General features: G+C 42.5%; 1 protein-coding gene across 1 annotated transcript; it reads left to right on the forward strand.

Annotated features, from left to right (window-relative positions):
- Nucleotides 1-8,172: 8,172 nt before the first annotated feature.
- Nucleotides 8,173-14,341, forward strand: LOC308335330 (serine protease 33-like; the record flags this gene model as incomplete). Its single annotated transcript, XM_080792348.1, has 6 exons — nt 8,173-8,258; nt 9,011-9,031; nt 9,871-10,036; nt 10,362-10,633; nt 12,102-12,253; nt 14,069-14,341. Coding segments are annotated over exons 1-6 (963 nt in total), but the record flags the coding sequence as incomplete, so codon positions are not given.
- Nucleotides 14,342-15,616: the final 1,275 nt, after the last annotated feature.

Consider the following 15,616-nt stretch of genomic DNA (forward strand, 5'->3'; position numbering starts at 1 on the left):
TTATGAATTATAATGTTTCACTGATACCTTGAACTGCCATCCTGTTTTAATGTTCTATGTGTACTATGTGCCTTTTTACTGTGTTTTTGTGTTTCATGTTACCTGCCTGTGTTATGCCTTTGCTGTAAACCAAATCGCCCCACGGGGACACAACAAACAAATAAATGAACCTGAACCTGAACCTCTCTTCTGTCTTTTTGATCTTCAATAATGTTTCAAAGGACTCCCAGCGGAGAATTCATGTCCACGCTGACCGTGTATTTGGGTCGCGACGGCCAGGAAGGACCGAACCCCGACGAGGTGAGGAGGGAGGTCGCGCGGATCACCCGCCATCCCGACTATGGCTCCGCGGCGAGCTTCGACAGCGACATCTGTCTCCTGAAGCTCTCCGGCCCCGTCGCATTCAACGCGCACGTCGCTCCAGTCTGCCTGGCAGCGTCACAGAGCTCCTTCTACAATGGAACCGACAGCTGGGTGACTGGCTGGGGGGCTGTCGACCAAGGAGGTGAGCTGCAGGGTAGCCTGGAACTCACCTATGCTTTTTATGGCATAAGGCAGCTCCCGGCAGGATCCGCCGGGAGAATATATGTGCAGCTGCGCGACATGAGACTAATTACTTAGAGCGACAGAGAGAGAGAGGAGCGTGTGTGTGTACATGTGTGCGTGTGTATGTCAATTTTACAAAGGTGCAGACAATCAGAAATCAGCAGAGAGTGAGCAATGTTTGCGCTACTCTATGCCGAATTGAAGTGGACTCAGACCCAGACTTTTTTTTTCTCCCTGGAAATAAAAACGTCTGGGTTTCCGAGGCTAGCTGCAGGGTAACAACAAGACAACTCACCCCGTTACTGTTTTCCTCCAGAGAGGCTGGACAGCAGACGGCTGGACTTTGAATTTCTATAACTATAAACTTTCATGACAGCAGACGGCCCTAAGTACAAATATAATTGATGAAAAGCTACTACAGCGAAGTCTGTTCACAGAAGTTGTTTTAGGATATGTGGGGATTATCTGCCCTAAGGTTCGACATCCCGTTAGTTCGACCGCGTTGCTCCCGTGCTTGCGGTTAGGTTTAGGCGTTGCTCCCGTGCTTGCGGTCAGGTTTAGGTTAGAGTTAGAGATAGGGTTAGTAATGGTCGATCTAACGGGAGGTCGAACCAATGACATGTTACCTTATCTGACGAGGTACCATTTGAGTGGGCAAAACCTTGCATATACTAAATAATACTAAATTGTTTATACTAGGGTCAATATACTGTAAGTAAAATAATATAGCCTTTCGACAGGAGTATCTTTTTATATTTTTCCAAAAAGAATACAAACAGCCAATAGCATAATATTACAAAGTTATCCCCCTCACTGGTGAACATTCCGGGAGGAAAAACGGGCAAGCACCGGGGTGAGTTGTCCAGTATTCAGCTGCAGAGGTCTAAGACAGTGCTTCTCAATCCAGGGACGTCATTTTTAGGGCATGTATGCCTATGTGGATGTTCACGTTTAACCTTCAATTTGGATATTTTATAGTTTATTTTAGTTTGTTACGCAAATATGCATTGCAGATGTTTCTGCGCAATCGATTCCCATCCATCAACACATTTTAGACATGCATTTAATTCAAATTAATTGTATACAACCATTAATAAATCCTTTTCAATGTGGCATCCATATTTGCGGAATGAAAGACATTATGCAGTGACACCGTCGGGACCTAAAAGTTGGGGGGGACAATATTTGAGATCCAGAGTTGAGCCTAGAGAGCAACTGCAGTTAGGGTATAGGTCATATAACCGGAATGGTCATTGCAGTGAGAGGCAAGCACGCAGCGTGCACTTTGACCATGCGTGCATTTTCAGAGCGTATATTTTAATGGTCAAACGATTGTGTTCTGGCTTGGATCAGTGGAATCTGTGTACCTTTCGTGGAACTAATAGTAGGCCGATACTTAACATTGTATAATTGTTGGAAAGTGATATTCAAAATAATTTCCAGTAATGTCTTTTCAATGACAGCACTAGATTATTTCAGGCCAGATTCAACATTTCATCATTTAGGTGAATGAGGAATGTGAATTAACTGTTAAGTTCAACATCCTATTTCATTTTTATATAATTCATATACTGATTATTAAATATCAGGTCCCCCCATTATGCAAGTTTAAAGACAACTAAATTAACTTAAAGCCTACATTGTCATCATTGTGGGTTAATGATATAATGAATAAGTGTGTAATTGGTTAATTCAACTTCATTATGCATGTATATTGTATAAAGACACTAGGGATGCACCGAAAGGGAAATTCTTGGACGAAACCGAATACCGAATATAGGAAACAGTTGGCCGAAAACCGAAAAATTATATTATAAAATATATTATACATCTTTTTTCCTACCATTGCTGTCATGGCCGTACCTTAAAGCTACCTGATTTATGGCAAAATAAATGGTTATGGCAAAACTTAACTTAAAAAATAATCACTATTATGGGTCCATGAAACATTTAATCAGCCCTTTTGAATGCATTAATTGCATACACTATTCGGTGATATATTTTCTGCCTATTAGGGCCGAAACGAAATAGGCCATGCCATTTTCTGCGGCCGGATATTCGGTGCATTACTATAGTTAAAATAGTATGTTTATACAGAGTAAGTAAAGAATAAATAATCTCTCACCTGGTAATGACTGTGACACAGTCCTGTAGCTGAAAGGTCAGAAGGTCAGTCCTTGTAACCACAATGTTTCCAGCCAGACAGGTCTAGTCCAGAATTCCACTTAAGAACTATTATATACTTTGTTGTACAACAAATAGCGAAGATAGTTGACCTACAAGCTTGTAGATGTTGAAAGATTTAGAAAGCTTTTGCCTATAATGCCATGTTGATCATCACTTAACATACCTACCCCCGCACAGTATAATTGGTATGAAGTGTAACTGAATATCGCTGTTTTAGTATCCCCACTTAACCCATTAAGACCTGAGTTTGATTCTACAAATGTTATGTTATGGTTATGGCTAAACTTAACTTAAATAATAATCACTATTATGGATCCATAAAAAGTTATTCAGCTGTTTTGAATGCATTAATTGCATACACTATTCGGTGATATATTTTCTGCCTATTTGGGCCGAAGCCGAATAGGCCGAAAATGCATTTTTTGCCATTTTCCGCCGAATATTTTCTGCGGCCGAATATTCGGTGCATCACTAAAAGACACATTTAATATACATCCTGTGTGAGCCCAAAAAGCTAGAGGACCCCTGGCCTAATAGCGTAGTAGCCAAAAGATTAACCCGGACATGTTGAGTACACCAAGGTTTTATTTTAGAAAGATTTAGTATGGGTCCCCAGCATGTAGAAACTGCCGGATACTAACTTGCATATGTTGAGCAATTTGCATAATTGGCATAATATGTGACCATACCATTAACAACCCATAGAAGGCAAAATATTCAAATTTTCATGCTGGGGACCCATACTAAACATTTCTAACATGATGTGGTGTACTCAACATGTCCGGGTTCACAATGGGGCTCTATGGGCTGGCTACTATAATAGGGAACCCTTTTTATGTGTTTTCCATTAGTTCCCCTGCCCTCTCCCCAGACCCTTCAGGAAGTTGAGGTGCCGGTCATGGGAAACAGACAGTGTGGCTGCTTCTACCACCAACGGTACACCATCACAGAGAAGATGATTTGTGCCGGTCTCCGAGCTGGAGGAAAGGACTCATGTCAGGTGATACATTTTACTTTTCCTCTGTGCATTTAGTTCTATTGTTCTCTATGACGCTGTTTCGAGTGTTTTGAGAGTTGAGACATGTTTGGTTCTTCACGATCAAATGTCCCTTTATTTTTCGTGTCATTTTGAAATGTATATTATTATTATTTCTAAAAGGTTGTGAATAACGTACTGTAACAATTAACAAAATATTTAAACACTTTTTTTAAAATAGCAGATTTACATAAGCTCACAATGTGTCGCTTCAAAATGCGTGAATGTGAACTTGTGTACTTTTACTTTTAGAACTTCATTCAAGTATATTTTGATGCACTTTTGTACATTTTGAATATCGGATCTAGTACCGGACAAAGTATCTCTATAGAGCGTCGCAGTCCCTCCCCCTTTCAGAACAACGAGTGGCCCAGGAAATGAATCGCAATGCATTTTGACCATAGGCATTTCTTAAATTAATTATTTAAAGACCTTTTAAGCGTCGTACGAAGCCAACTCTTGTCGTGACAAATCATGACAACACACACAATATTTTGGACCAAACAAAGAATTAGAAAGTAGAAAAAAACGGCAGGCACGCTTTTTGTTGTTTTTCTTCTTTGTAATTATTTGTTTGGTCCAAAATATTGTGTGTGTTGTCATGATTTGTCACGACAAGAGTTGGCTTCGTACGACGCTTAAAAGGTCTTTAAATAAATAATTTAAGAAATGCCTATGGTCAAAATGCATTCCACTCGCTGTTCTGAAAGGGGGAGGGACTGCGACGCTCTATACCTTGCCTCAATGGAAGCCTTCATACAGTGCATGCAGTTTTTATCTCAGGCATTGTGAATATCAAGGATGTACCAACAAAAAAAACATTTTCCTCCAGGGAGACTCTGGTGGTCCGATGGTAGTCCACAACGGTGCAAGGTGGATCCAGGCCGGGGTGGTGAGCTTCGGCGAGGGCTGTGCTCTGCCCGGCTTCCCGGGAGTCTACACTCGCGTGTCACGCTTCCAGCAGTGGATCGGCGACAGCATCACGTACCAAGTGGGCTTCGTCGGGTTTTCCTCCAGCGGCCCCGACACTGATGATGACGTGTGCAGTGTGCCGACCGACCCAGCAACACCAGCACAACCAGAACCACTGGGTACTTCAGTGGAACCAATGGGTACTACACCAGACCCAATGGGTACTACACCAGACCCAATGGGTACTACACCATTAACACCAATTACCTGTATTTTCCTTACACCAGACCCAATGGGTACTACTACACCAGACCCAATGGGTACTACTACACCAGACCCAATGGGTACTACACCAGAACCAATGGGTACTACACCAGTGGGTACTAAACCACAACCCCTGTGTGAGAGTCTGTTTTGTGGTGGCCCACGTGTAATCCATTTCTCCTACTTCACTCTTGTCCTCACTCTTGTGTTAATTCTGTACGACAGCATGGCTTAGGTATAGCTTTAGGGCAGTGGTTCCCAGCACTGTTTTGTGTCAAGGACCCCCAAATTGACACCAATTAGCCCGCGGACCCCCCATTTGAGGAGCTATATGCCAGGGACCCCCCATAAGAGAAGATTTGTAGCAGTGATTCTCAACCCGTTTAATTTCAAGGACCCCCAGTTTGACATGCATTAGGCTACGGATCCCCATTCAATGGCATTTTTATATCTGGAACCCCAATTTTTATTGTAATAAAATCAATGTTAATTTAACTCTGAGAGTGTACAAATGGAACCCTAAATGGACCCGCCAGGGTCCGTTTGGTTCGATTTGTACAGACCCCCAAGGGTCCATTTGGTTCCTAATTATCATTTAGCTGGGGACCCCCTGGAACTCCCTCAAGGACCCCTGGGGGTCCCCGGACTCCACTTTGGGAACCACTGGCTTAGGGTTACACAATCAATCAGAAGGATGTATGCATGTCTATCACAATAATGAAATTGTGAAACTATATTAATTATCTTTAATAATCAGAACATTGTACAAACCATCTCCCTGTCCATCAGGCTCGCAGAGACACAATAACATCACTGTTCTCCACTAGAGGTTCTCAGCTATAGTATAGAAAACTAGACTCTAATAAAAGTTCTGAAGAAATAACTAAGAGAGAGCATGTTCTGATTTAGCTTCAAGTTATGTTAACGGGTCATATAACTATATATGCTTAAGATGCTTCTGTTTTAATTGTGATTGCACTCTGAATACATAATCAATGGATAATCACCTGATAAAATAAACTGTCTGCATTGCAATAAAAGCATGTATAAAACTATTGAATGCCCCCCAATTCTGTGATGGAAATGTTTAAATCTGAGATAAACGCATGTTATTATCACATGGATTATCATTTGTAATAATCCTATAGATAGCCTTTCTGTTAATGTGTTTTACGGAAGACACACAGTAAAATCAAGACGAAGTTGACTTGAAAAAAGAAGAAGTTTAATAATATATAAATGCTGTGTCAAGGTTTATAATGTTTGTCGGAATACAAGAAGGCAGAGCTCTCTTTCTTCCTTCGTTCCTACACTCACCTATGATCATGAAGTGTGGGTCATGACCGAAAGAATAAGGTCGCGAATAGAGGGTATGCACGTGACATCATCGTCTTACCTGGAAGTTATGCGGGAGCGCCCACTGAGTGGCAAAAAACTATTTTCTGGCCTTGACAGCCCATTCATCCAAACAGAAAAGTCCGGTCTGATTCAAGGTCAAGGTAAACTTTATTGTCCACTAGGGAAATTTGTAGTGATGCACCGAATATTCGGCCGCAGAAAATATTCGGCAGAAAATGGTTTCGGCCCAAATAGGCAGAAAATATATCACAGAATAGTGTATGCAATTAATGCATTCAAAAGAGCTGAATAAATGTTTTATGGATCCATAATAGTGATTATTATTTAAGTTAAATTTTGCCATAACCATAACATAACATTTGTAGAATCAAACTCAGGTCTTAATGGGTTAAGTGCGGATACTAAAACAGCGATATTCAGTTACACTTCATACCAATTATACTGTGCCGGTGTAGGTATGTTAAGTTTCAAAATGGCATTATAGGATAAAGCTTTCTAAAGCTTTCAAATTTGTACAACAAAGTATATAGTGCTTAAGTGGCATTCTGGACTAGACCTGTCTGGCTGGAAACATTGTGGTTGCAAGGACTGACCTTCTGACCTTTCAGCTACAGGACTTATTACCAGGTTGATTGAGAGATTATTTATTCTTTACTTACTCTGTATAAACATACTATTTTAACTAGTGATGCACCAGATATTCGGCTGCAGAAAACGTTCGGCAGAAAATGGCTAAAGATGCATTTTCGGCCTATTCGGTTTCGGCCCGAATAGGAAGAAAATATATCACCGAATAGTGTATGCAATTAATTCATTCAAAAGGGCTGAATAAATGTTTTATGGACCCATAATAGTGATTATTATTTAAGTTAAGTTTTGCCATTACCATTTCTTTAGCCATAAATCAGGTAGCTTTAATATTGGATATTCGGTATTCGGCCAACTGTTTCCTATATTCGGTATTCGGTTTCGGCCAAGAATTTCCCTTTCGGTGCATCCCTAGTTTGATATTGTTTTGTGACTGTATTTTGTGTATTGTAACCTCGGCTACGTTGAAAATGAGTATAAATAAAGGTGAGAAAGAAAGAGAGAAATTCCAAGTAGGCCAGTGTCCAGCAGGCACTACTCTAGTAATGAATAATGCTTCATTTATATTTAGAGTGCTGCGCAAAGAATAAAAACAAGACAAACTAAAATAATAGTAATGATACAGAGGATAAAACAAGCAATATGCAGAAATGCAGTATAGGACTAATGGGTTAATTGATATGGGGAGATGGATAAATTACAAAATATATATATATTTATATTTTAATCAGGATTGTCATTGTAGCCTTCTATGCCATGGCTGCTTATTCACAAGCTATCTGCTATTCTTGAAAATGTGTGCATGTTTGAAAGCAAACATTTTTAACTCAAATCCTTGCTTCCATCAGTAAAATACATTAAGTATTAAGTAATGACAGTAAAAACAGTTCCAACATTAAGTCTATTGACATGGGAGTACATGGCCAAATAGCCTATATGTACATGTTGGCTGTCCTTGAAACAGTTGAACACCACATAGAAACATGCAGTTAAACATGCAGGTTTTTCAGAAAGCTGTTGTTTTTTTTTTCTTCCCCGAAAGCATTTGTAAAATCAGCCTCTGGGTTAATTGTGATCGTATACTTCAGATTGACCTTCAGATTGTTGAGTGCGTCATGATAACAGGAAGAACACCTCCACACCAGACAAGAGAGCAAGGTGTTGTGGATCAGAATAGGAATGAGGAAGCCAGCGACACGTCAAAATAGTTTAATCGTCAGTTGCCACTGTATGGGAGGAGTTGAGTACAAAGCAAAGCTATTTGACAGTGCCAGGCAGGTGAGTGGAATGGAGAGATATAGAAACATGGCCCTCCTGCACAAGCAGCTGTGTGGGATATCTCTCATGCTCGTCCTTCAGCTCAAAGGTAAAGAAAGGCCATTGATTATTCTTTGAGGTTTCTACCCGAGGCTAAAACAGAGAAAATACAACTTTATTTTGTTATATAAAACTAACTCCACAGGCTTTGGGATTAGATGTGGAACCTTAATTGGGATTGTCTAGACTAGAGTACAATAGCCTGGAACTCACATATGCTTTTTATGGCATAGGCAGCTCCCGGCAGTATGTCAATTTTACAAAGGTGCAGACAATCAGAAATCAGCAGAGAGTGAGCAATGTTTGCGCTACTCTATGCCGAATTGAAGTGGACTTTTTTTTCCTCCCTGGAAATAAAAACGTCTGGGTTTCCGAGGCTAAGAGTACAATGACCTTGTATTAACTCTAACCCTATTTCAGCACTGACATTTTGTCCGACTTTGGTGCTCTATATGTTCAACATAACCAAAGTTTGCCAAACCAGTCTTGGAAATTTAGTTTCAGTTTTGTCTCTTGTCCTTTTTTTAGCTGTTACTGTGGACGACACACTGGTAAAGCATTAGGCCTACACTTGTTCACAACAGGGTCCACCATTTTCAATTCATCACACTTAGAGACTTAGTAGTAGTACACATATATGCACTTCTATATAAAAAACATGAAATCTTCAGTTTCAGTTCAGTTTTAGTTCTGTTAAATAGAATCAATTTTGTTTAGAACTAGGCGACAAAGTTCACACATGGACACGACTATGCTAGCTGTTGACTGAACCCTAATGTCTTCCTTTGTTTTGAATTCCAGGCTCTTATTCACAACTGTCCGGTAAGCATCCATGTGAAACTGGTTTTATTTGTTTGTTTGTTTCATGAAATGTCCTATTTCTGCTGCCAAATTCAGCGCACACACACACTGTCCCGGAATCTAATATTTTCCCCTTCATCATTGCTTAATTGATTGATTTGTTCATTCATGCACAATTCAGATTACTTATCAAACCTATAGGGCCCTGGAAGGCCTGTAACGACTAAATAGTTACTATCAGGCGAATTACTCAACATTGTAGGCCTGTACTGTTTAATGCTAAACGCTTGAAAGTGTTAATCCAGTGTTTAAATAATCCAAACCAGTGTCTTTTACATTATTTATTGGACATTATTATCATGACACATATCTACTTTGTTATCGACCTTTCTTTATCCCAACAACAAACTCTCGCGAGATTTGAGAGGAGTCAGGAAGCCTCTCTCTGTCCATCTCCAATTTGGCAATTTTGTCTGTGTCTCATATAGGAGGGCTGTGGTGCAGTTCAGAAACCATCTTCCAGTGACATCATCGATGGGGAATACAAGCTAATAAAAACTGCAGGCTTTCTAGTCCTGAAAAAAGTTGCAATGCCAAAATGGAAGCCATCGTTCTCACGATAATGAAAATCTAAAAAAAATTGTTTAAAAAAGAATCTGCCCAATGATGATGTCCTATACCTATATAGGATATATATAGATATAGATAGGATATATGTATAGGAAGCTAGGGGTGCAATTGAGAGCGGCAAGTTGCCCGCGTTAAGCAGAGGGTGGTCGCTACTCCTGAACCTTGCTGTTGCACACGACTTCATAAAACATCTCTCTGATTTGTGGTCTCTGTTTTTTGTTTTTCGTTAGTGTGCGGCCAGGCGTCTCAGAACACCAGAATCGTCGGAGGTCACGACTCCCCCCCGGGGAACTGGCCATGGCAGGCCAGCATACACCGTTCTTCTGGCGGTCATTTCTGCGGAGGTTCTCTCATCAACAAAGAATGGGTGCTGTCCGCTGCACACTGCTTCAGAGGGTGAGAAATCAATTTGGACTGGACCTCAGCCCTTCATTGACTTCCATCAGGCTTCCATTATAGGCTGCCCCATTGGACATCCCTAAACAGAACCACATCCTGCCATGAACAAATGATCATCTATATTATTGTAGGTTACCGTAAGTATTTATAAAGATCACTATTTCAAATCAACAGGACAGGGGTTCCCAAACTCTTCCATGACAAGGACCGCCAAATAGCCATAGCCTAGTGTCTCCCATTACCCCCCCCCCCCCCCCCCCCCCCATCCCCTCCCTCACAACACATCATGGTTATCAGACTCTCTTTTTCCAAATTATTTCAGGAACACTGATGACGGTGAGATTGTTTACTTGGGCCGCCAGAGCCAAGAAGGAACCAACCCCAATGAGTTAACCAGGACGGTCACGCGGGTCATCCGCCATCCTGACTACTCTCAGCTGGCGAGTGAAGACAGCGACATCGCTCTGCTGAAGCTCTCCAGCCCCGTCGCCTTCACGCCGTACATCCGCCCGGTCTGTCTGGCAGCGGCGGACAGCACCTTCTACGCTGGAACTATGAGCTGGGTGACTGGCTGGGGGACGATACAATCTGGAGGTGAGTTAATGCTGCATTCACACGGGCAGATGCAAAAAGATGCAAAGATCACAGCACAAATGTGTCGCGTTGTCGCTTTGTGAAAACTGTTGCTCACGCGGCCATGACGTCATCAAGCGTGCTTCCGTAGTGACTTTCAGCTACAGCTGTAGCTTTGTAGCTTTACGTCTGGAAGTTGAACCCAGCTCAGCTTCAATTTGTAGCTTAATTTGTATCTTTTGCAGCAGCTACAAACGTTGGATGCATCACTGTATCCTCATGTCGCTGGCTTCCGTTGAAAATGAATGGTGGACTGCATCTTTGCATCTGCCCGTGTGAACGCAGCATAAGTGCAATAGGAGATGACACGACTATAGTTGTGTGTTGCGTAACAGTTGACAGGCTGTTGTTGACAAGGGTTTTCCACATATCATCTCCTATGGCAAACGCCTATATAGGGTTTTGCCGTATTCATTCAATTGCAGGTCTATAGCTAAACAGTCTGAGCTGTGAAAATTAATTGTATAGGCTAGTAATAGCTGATAGCAATAGTGTTATGTAATTTCCTAGGGCAACGGTTACAAATTGGATGTTCACAAAGATTGGAAAGATTGAATGCTGGTGATATTAGAATAGCAAACTCTGTTTACCATTTAGATGAGCTGGCGGGTCACTGGCAGGGGAGTTCAACAGTTCAGGCAAGCTGCATAGATGAATAGGGCTGCGTTTTTTGAGTATTGCATACATATTTCTTTCATATTTGTATAAGCTTCCCAATCAGCTGGATCCCTATAGTCGGATCCCTAACTTTGCTACTTCTACAGAGAAAACATGCACATGTACATAATGATACTCTTTTTTTAATTATTTGTTTTCTCTTCTTTGCAAAGATTTGATCCCTTTGTTTGCTGTGTGACTGTGCTGCTGCATCGTCTGAAGGAAGACAAACATCATGTGCCTGTACACAATTAAAGGACTACTTCACCACTTTTCAACCTATCTTCATATAATAGGTCCTCACTAATAATCATGAAAAAATTGCATGATTATTTTCTGTGTCTCATAGGACGGGCAGATTCTTTTTAAACAAGATTTTATTTACAAAGATATTTAGATTTTCATTATCGTGACCCGTGAGAACTATGGCTTCCATTTTCGCATTGCAACTTTTCAGGGCTAGAAAGCCTGCAGTTTCTATTAGCTTGTATTCCCCATCGATGATGTCACTGGAAGACGGTTTCTGAACTGCCCACAGCCCTCCTATGAGACACAGACAGAGTAGAAAAAAATTGCACCATTTTTTCATGATTAATAGTGAGGACCTATTATATGAAGATAGGTTGAAAAGTGGTGAAGTGGTCCTTTAAGTCTTAAAGGACCACTTCACCACTTTTCAACCATCTTAAAGTTTAAGATGTAACAATAAAGTACAACCTTGAACCCTTGAACCTAGTAGAACTATATTTATGCATGTCTTCTCTTCCATTAGTTCCCCTGCCCTCTCCAAAGACCCTTCAGGAAGTTGACGTGCCGGTCGTGGGAAATAAACAGTGTGACTGCTTCTATGACCAACGGTTCTACACCATCACACAGAACATGATTTGTGCCGGTCTCGAAGCTGGAGGAAAGGACTCATGTCAGGTGATACATTAATTGACCACCGTTTTCTCGTCGTCAGTTGATTATTCATAGCCATATTATGAGTCAAACCGCCGTCAGACGTCGGTGCTCTATCAAATTTAACGTATCTATCTATCACCACGTCTGTAATCCACGTAAGTCCGACTTCAAATTTGACACGCGCGTTCCACAGATCCGTCAGATCAGAATCAGAATCTAACTTTATTGTCACATCACATTACAAGTAACATGGGTGAAATTCTTGTTTGTGCAGGCTCATCATTGCAGTTAAAAGAAAGATTGATTGATTGAAAACTTTATTTCAGACACAATGGTCCATATACAAACAACATGTAAAAACACAACAGTAAATACAAAAACAACAACACAGAGATATCCTACTGTATGTATCAGGCTATTTTCACTCCAGGCAGTCCTTGTCAATTAAAAACATATAAACATTGCCTCCAGTGTTTCCAGAAACATGATGAGAAGACTGTGTCACTCTGTGTGATCCCTGTTAAGGCCATAATTAGTGCATTATTTGATTCCCTCAGTCTACACATGAATCTATACATAAAATTCCTCAGTAAAGCATGACATGTGGGTACATTACAGGTCACGAACATTTCACTAGCACTGGTCCATCTTGGGAGTCTCAGGAATATTCGAAAAGCATCATTATATGCCACCTGAAGTTTTTTCATTTTCGCTTTGCTGTATCGGCACCACAAGTGAGCTGTATAGAGTGGAGTGCAGTAGGTTTTAAAAAGTGCTATTTTGACATTGTCTGAACACATATGAAACTTTCGTGCCAGCATGTTGGCTTGACCATAAAGTTTACAGCACTGGCGCTGCACATCATCATCATCACATAGATCTTCTCTGATTATGTGCCCCAAGTATTTAAACTTTGTTACCACCTCTAAGACTTCACCTGCCAGATAGAAGGAGGGAAAGGTGATAGTAGCCTACATGACTAATCTACATGGTGTACAATATGTGTATGCATATAAAAATAATTAAATAATAGTGATATGTAGCCTATGTACACGTATATATATATAAAGTAGTCTCTACTAAAAGGAGACCAATTCAGTTAAGTCTGTGCGGCGTCACCAGTCCTAGTTCTTGTTCAGCAGTCTAATTGTTGACAAGTATAGAAACTGTTCAAGAGTCTGGAGGTGCTGCTCTTGATGCTCATGTAGCGTTTGCCCAGTAGCGTTTGCCCAGATCGCCGGTTGTCCATGCAGTATACCATCACACCTGACCACCCCCCCCCCCAACGGGCACTGATCACCCCTAGATCTCCATAATATATGGAGCTGGCCTGTTCTGACATCACAATGAATTGGCCGTTTATTAGCCAATATTGATCACACCTGATCACCTCCCAACGGGCACTGTTCTAGTTCGTATAACTCACAAAGATGCAGTAGAGGTAGGCGCACGCTACAAGATAATCTGCATATTAGGAGTAGCAAACGCTCCTCCCAACAATCGGGGCCTTCCTATACCCCAAGTATAGTGCCGCTTTAAGTCTCAGTGCCCAGCAGCAGAAATCTGAATAAATAAAGCATAAATTAATTTGAAAAAAAGTCACACTTGTGTAAAGTGAGGGGCGCTCTTATCATCATACGTCGGCCATACATCATCTCATTCGTCTTCAATGTTTGTGTTTACACACTTTTGTCTTCACTGTTTTTGTTTACACACCTTCGTCTTCAATGTTTGTGTTCACACAGACCCTCAAAGCTGGACATATAGGAGGGGCTAGCGCCTCTCAAAAAAGATCCTCCTTACGTACACCATGAATCCCCCTCATTTCCTCATCAGGGAGACTCTGGCGGGCCAATGGTGAGCCGTAGCGGTTCCCGCTGGGTCCAGTCTGGGGTGGTGAGCTTCGGCGTGGGCTGCGCTCTGCCCGACTTCCCAGGAGTCTACGCTCGCGTGTCTCGCTTCCAGGGCTGGATCGAAAGCCACATCACCGCTGACCCACCGGGCTTCGTCACGTTTACATCCCCCGGCACCGACACTGATGCGAGCTTCGTGTGTGGCGATACAACACCACCCGATACACCTCCTCCTCCACCTCCACCACCTGCAGCCACTACTGCAACACCACCCGATACACCTCCTCCTCCACCTCCACCACCTGCAGCCACTACTGCAACACCACCCGATACACCTCCTCCTCCACCTCCACCACCTGCAGCCACTACTGCAACACCACCCGATACACCTCCTCCTCCACCTCCACCACCTGCAGCCACTACTACAACACCACCCGATACACCTCCTCCGCCACCTCCACCACCTGCAGCCACTACTGCAACACCACCCGATACACCTCCTCCACCACCACCACCTGCAGCCACTACTGCAACACCACCCGATACACCTCCTCCTCCACCTCCACCACCTGCAGCCACTACTGCAACACCGCCCGATAAACAACCTCCACCACCACCTGCAGCCACTACTGCAACACCGCCCGATACACCTCCTCCACCACCACCACCACCACCTGCAGCCACTACTGCAACACCGCCCGATACACCTCCTCCACCACCACCACCTGCAGCCACTACTGCAACACCGCCCGATACACCTCCACCACGACCTGCAGCACCTGGCCTAGCTGCAGCCACTACTGCTACACCACCACATCCAGCACCCCCCATGACTACATCACCCCCACCGGCACCACCTATGGCTACATCATCCCATCCAGGACCACCTAGGGCTACATCACCCCCACCAGCACCACCCATGAACACATCGCCCCACCCACCACCACCTGGCCCTGATGCAGCCACTACTGCTACACCACCACATCCGGCACCACATGCCACTACATCGCCCCACCCAAGGCCACCTATGGCTACATCCTCCCATCCACCACCACATGTCACTACGTCATCGCATCCACCACCACATATACCACCCATGACTGCATCAGATCCACCACCACCAGATAGACCGTGTGAGAGTATATTTTGTTGTGGCCCGAATGCGATCCATTTCTCCTACTTTATTCATCTATTCACTCTCGTGCTGTTTCTCTACACCGTGGCTTAGAAGTTCTCAACCTTTACTTCAGTTTCACTTTTCAATGTTTTATCTTTGGTCATCAGTTCACCATGTAAACAGTGCTCTCTAAGTGCATAACAGATACATAATAAATACATACTTATTATAAATATTACACAGTGACGGTTATGACCAAAAAAGGTATAGACTGAAGCTAATCATCGTATTTCATTAAGACTCTTCAGCTCAGATTGACCATTAACCATTTATTGCAAAGCTATTGCATTTAGTATGGCGGTGTGGCTCTGCTCATGTGATATCACAGATTACCTTTGCACCGGTGACACAGCT

Source organism: Protomyctophum bolini, assembly GCF_963924005.1.
Source record: "Protomyctophum bolini genome assembly, chromosome: 20".
NCBI lineage: Eukaryota > Metazoa > Chordata > Actinopteri > Myctophiformes > Myctophidae > Protomyctophum > Protomyctophum bolini.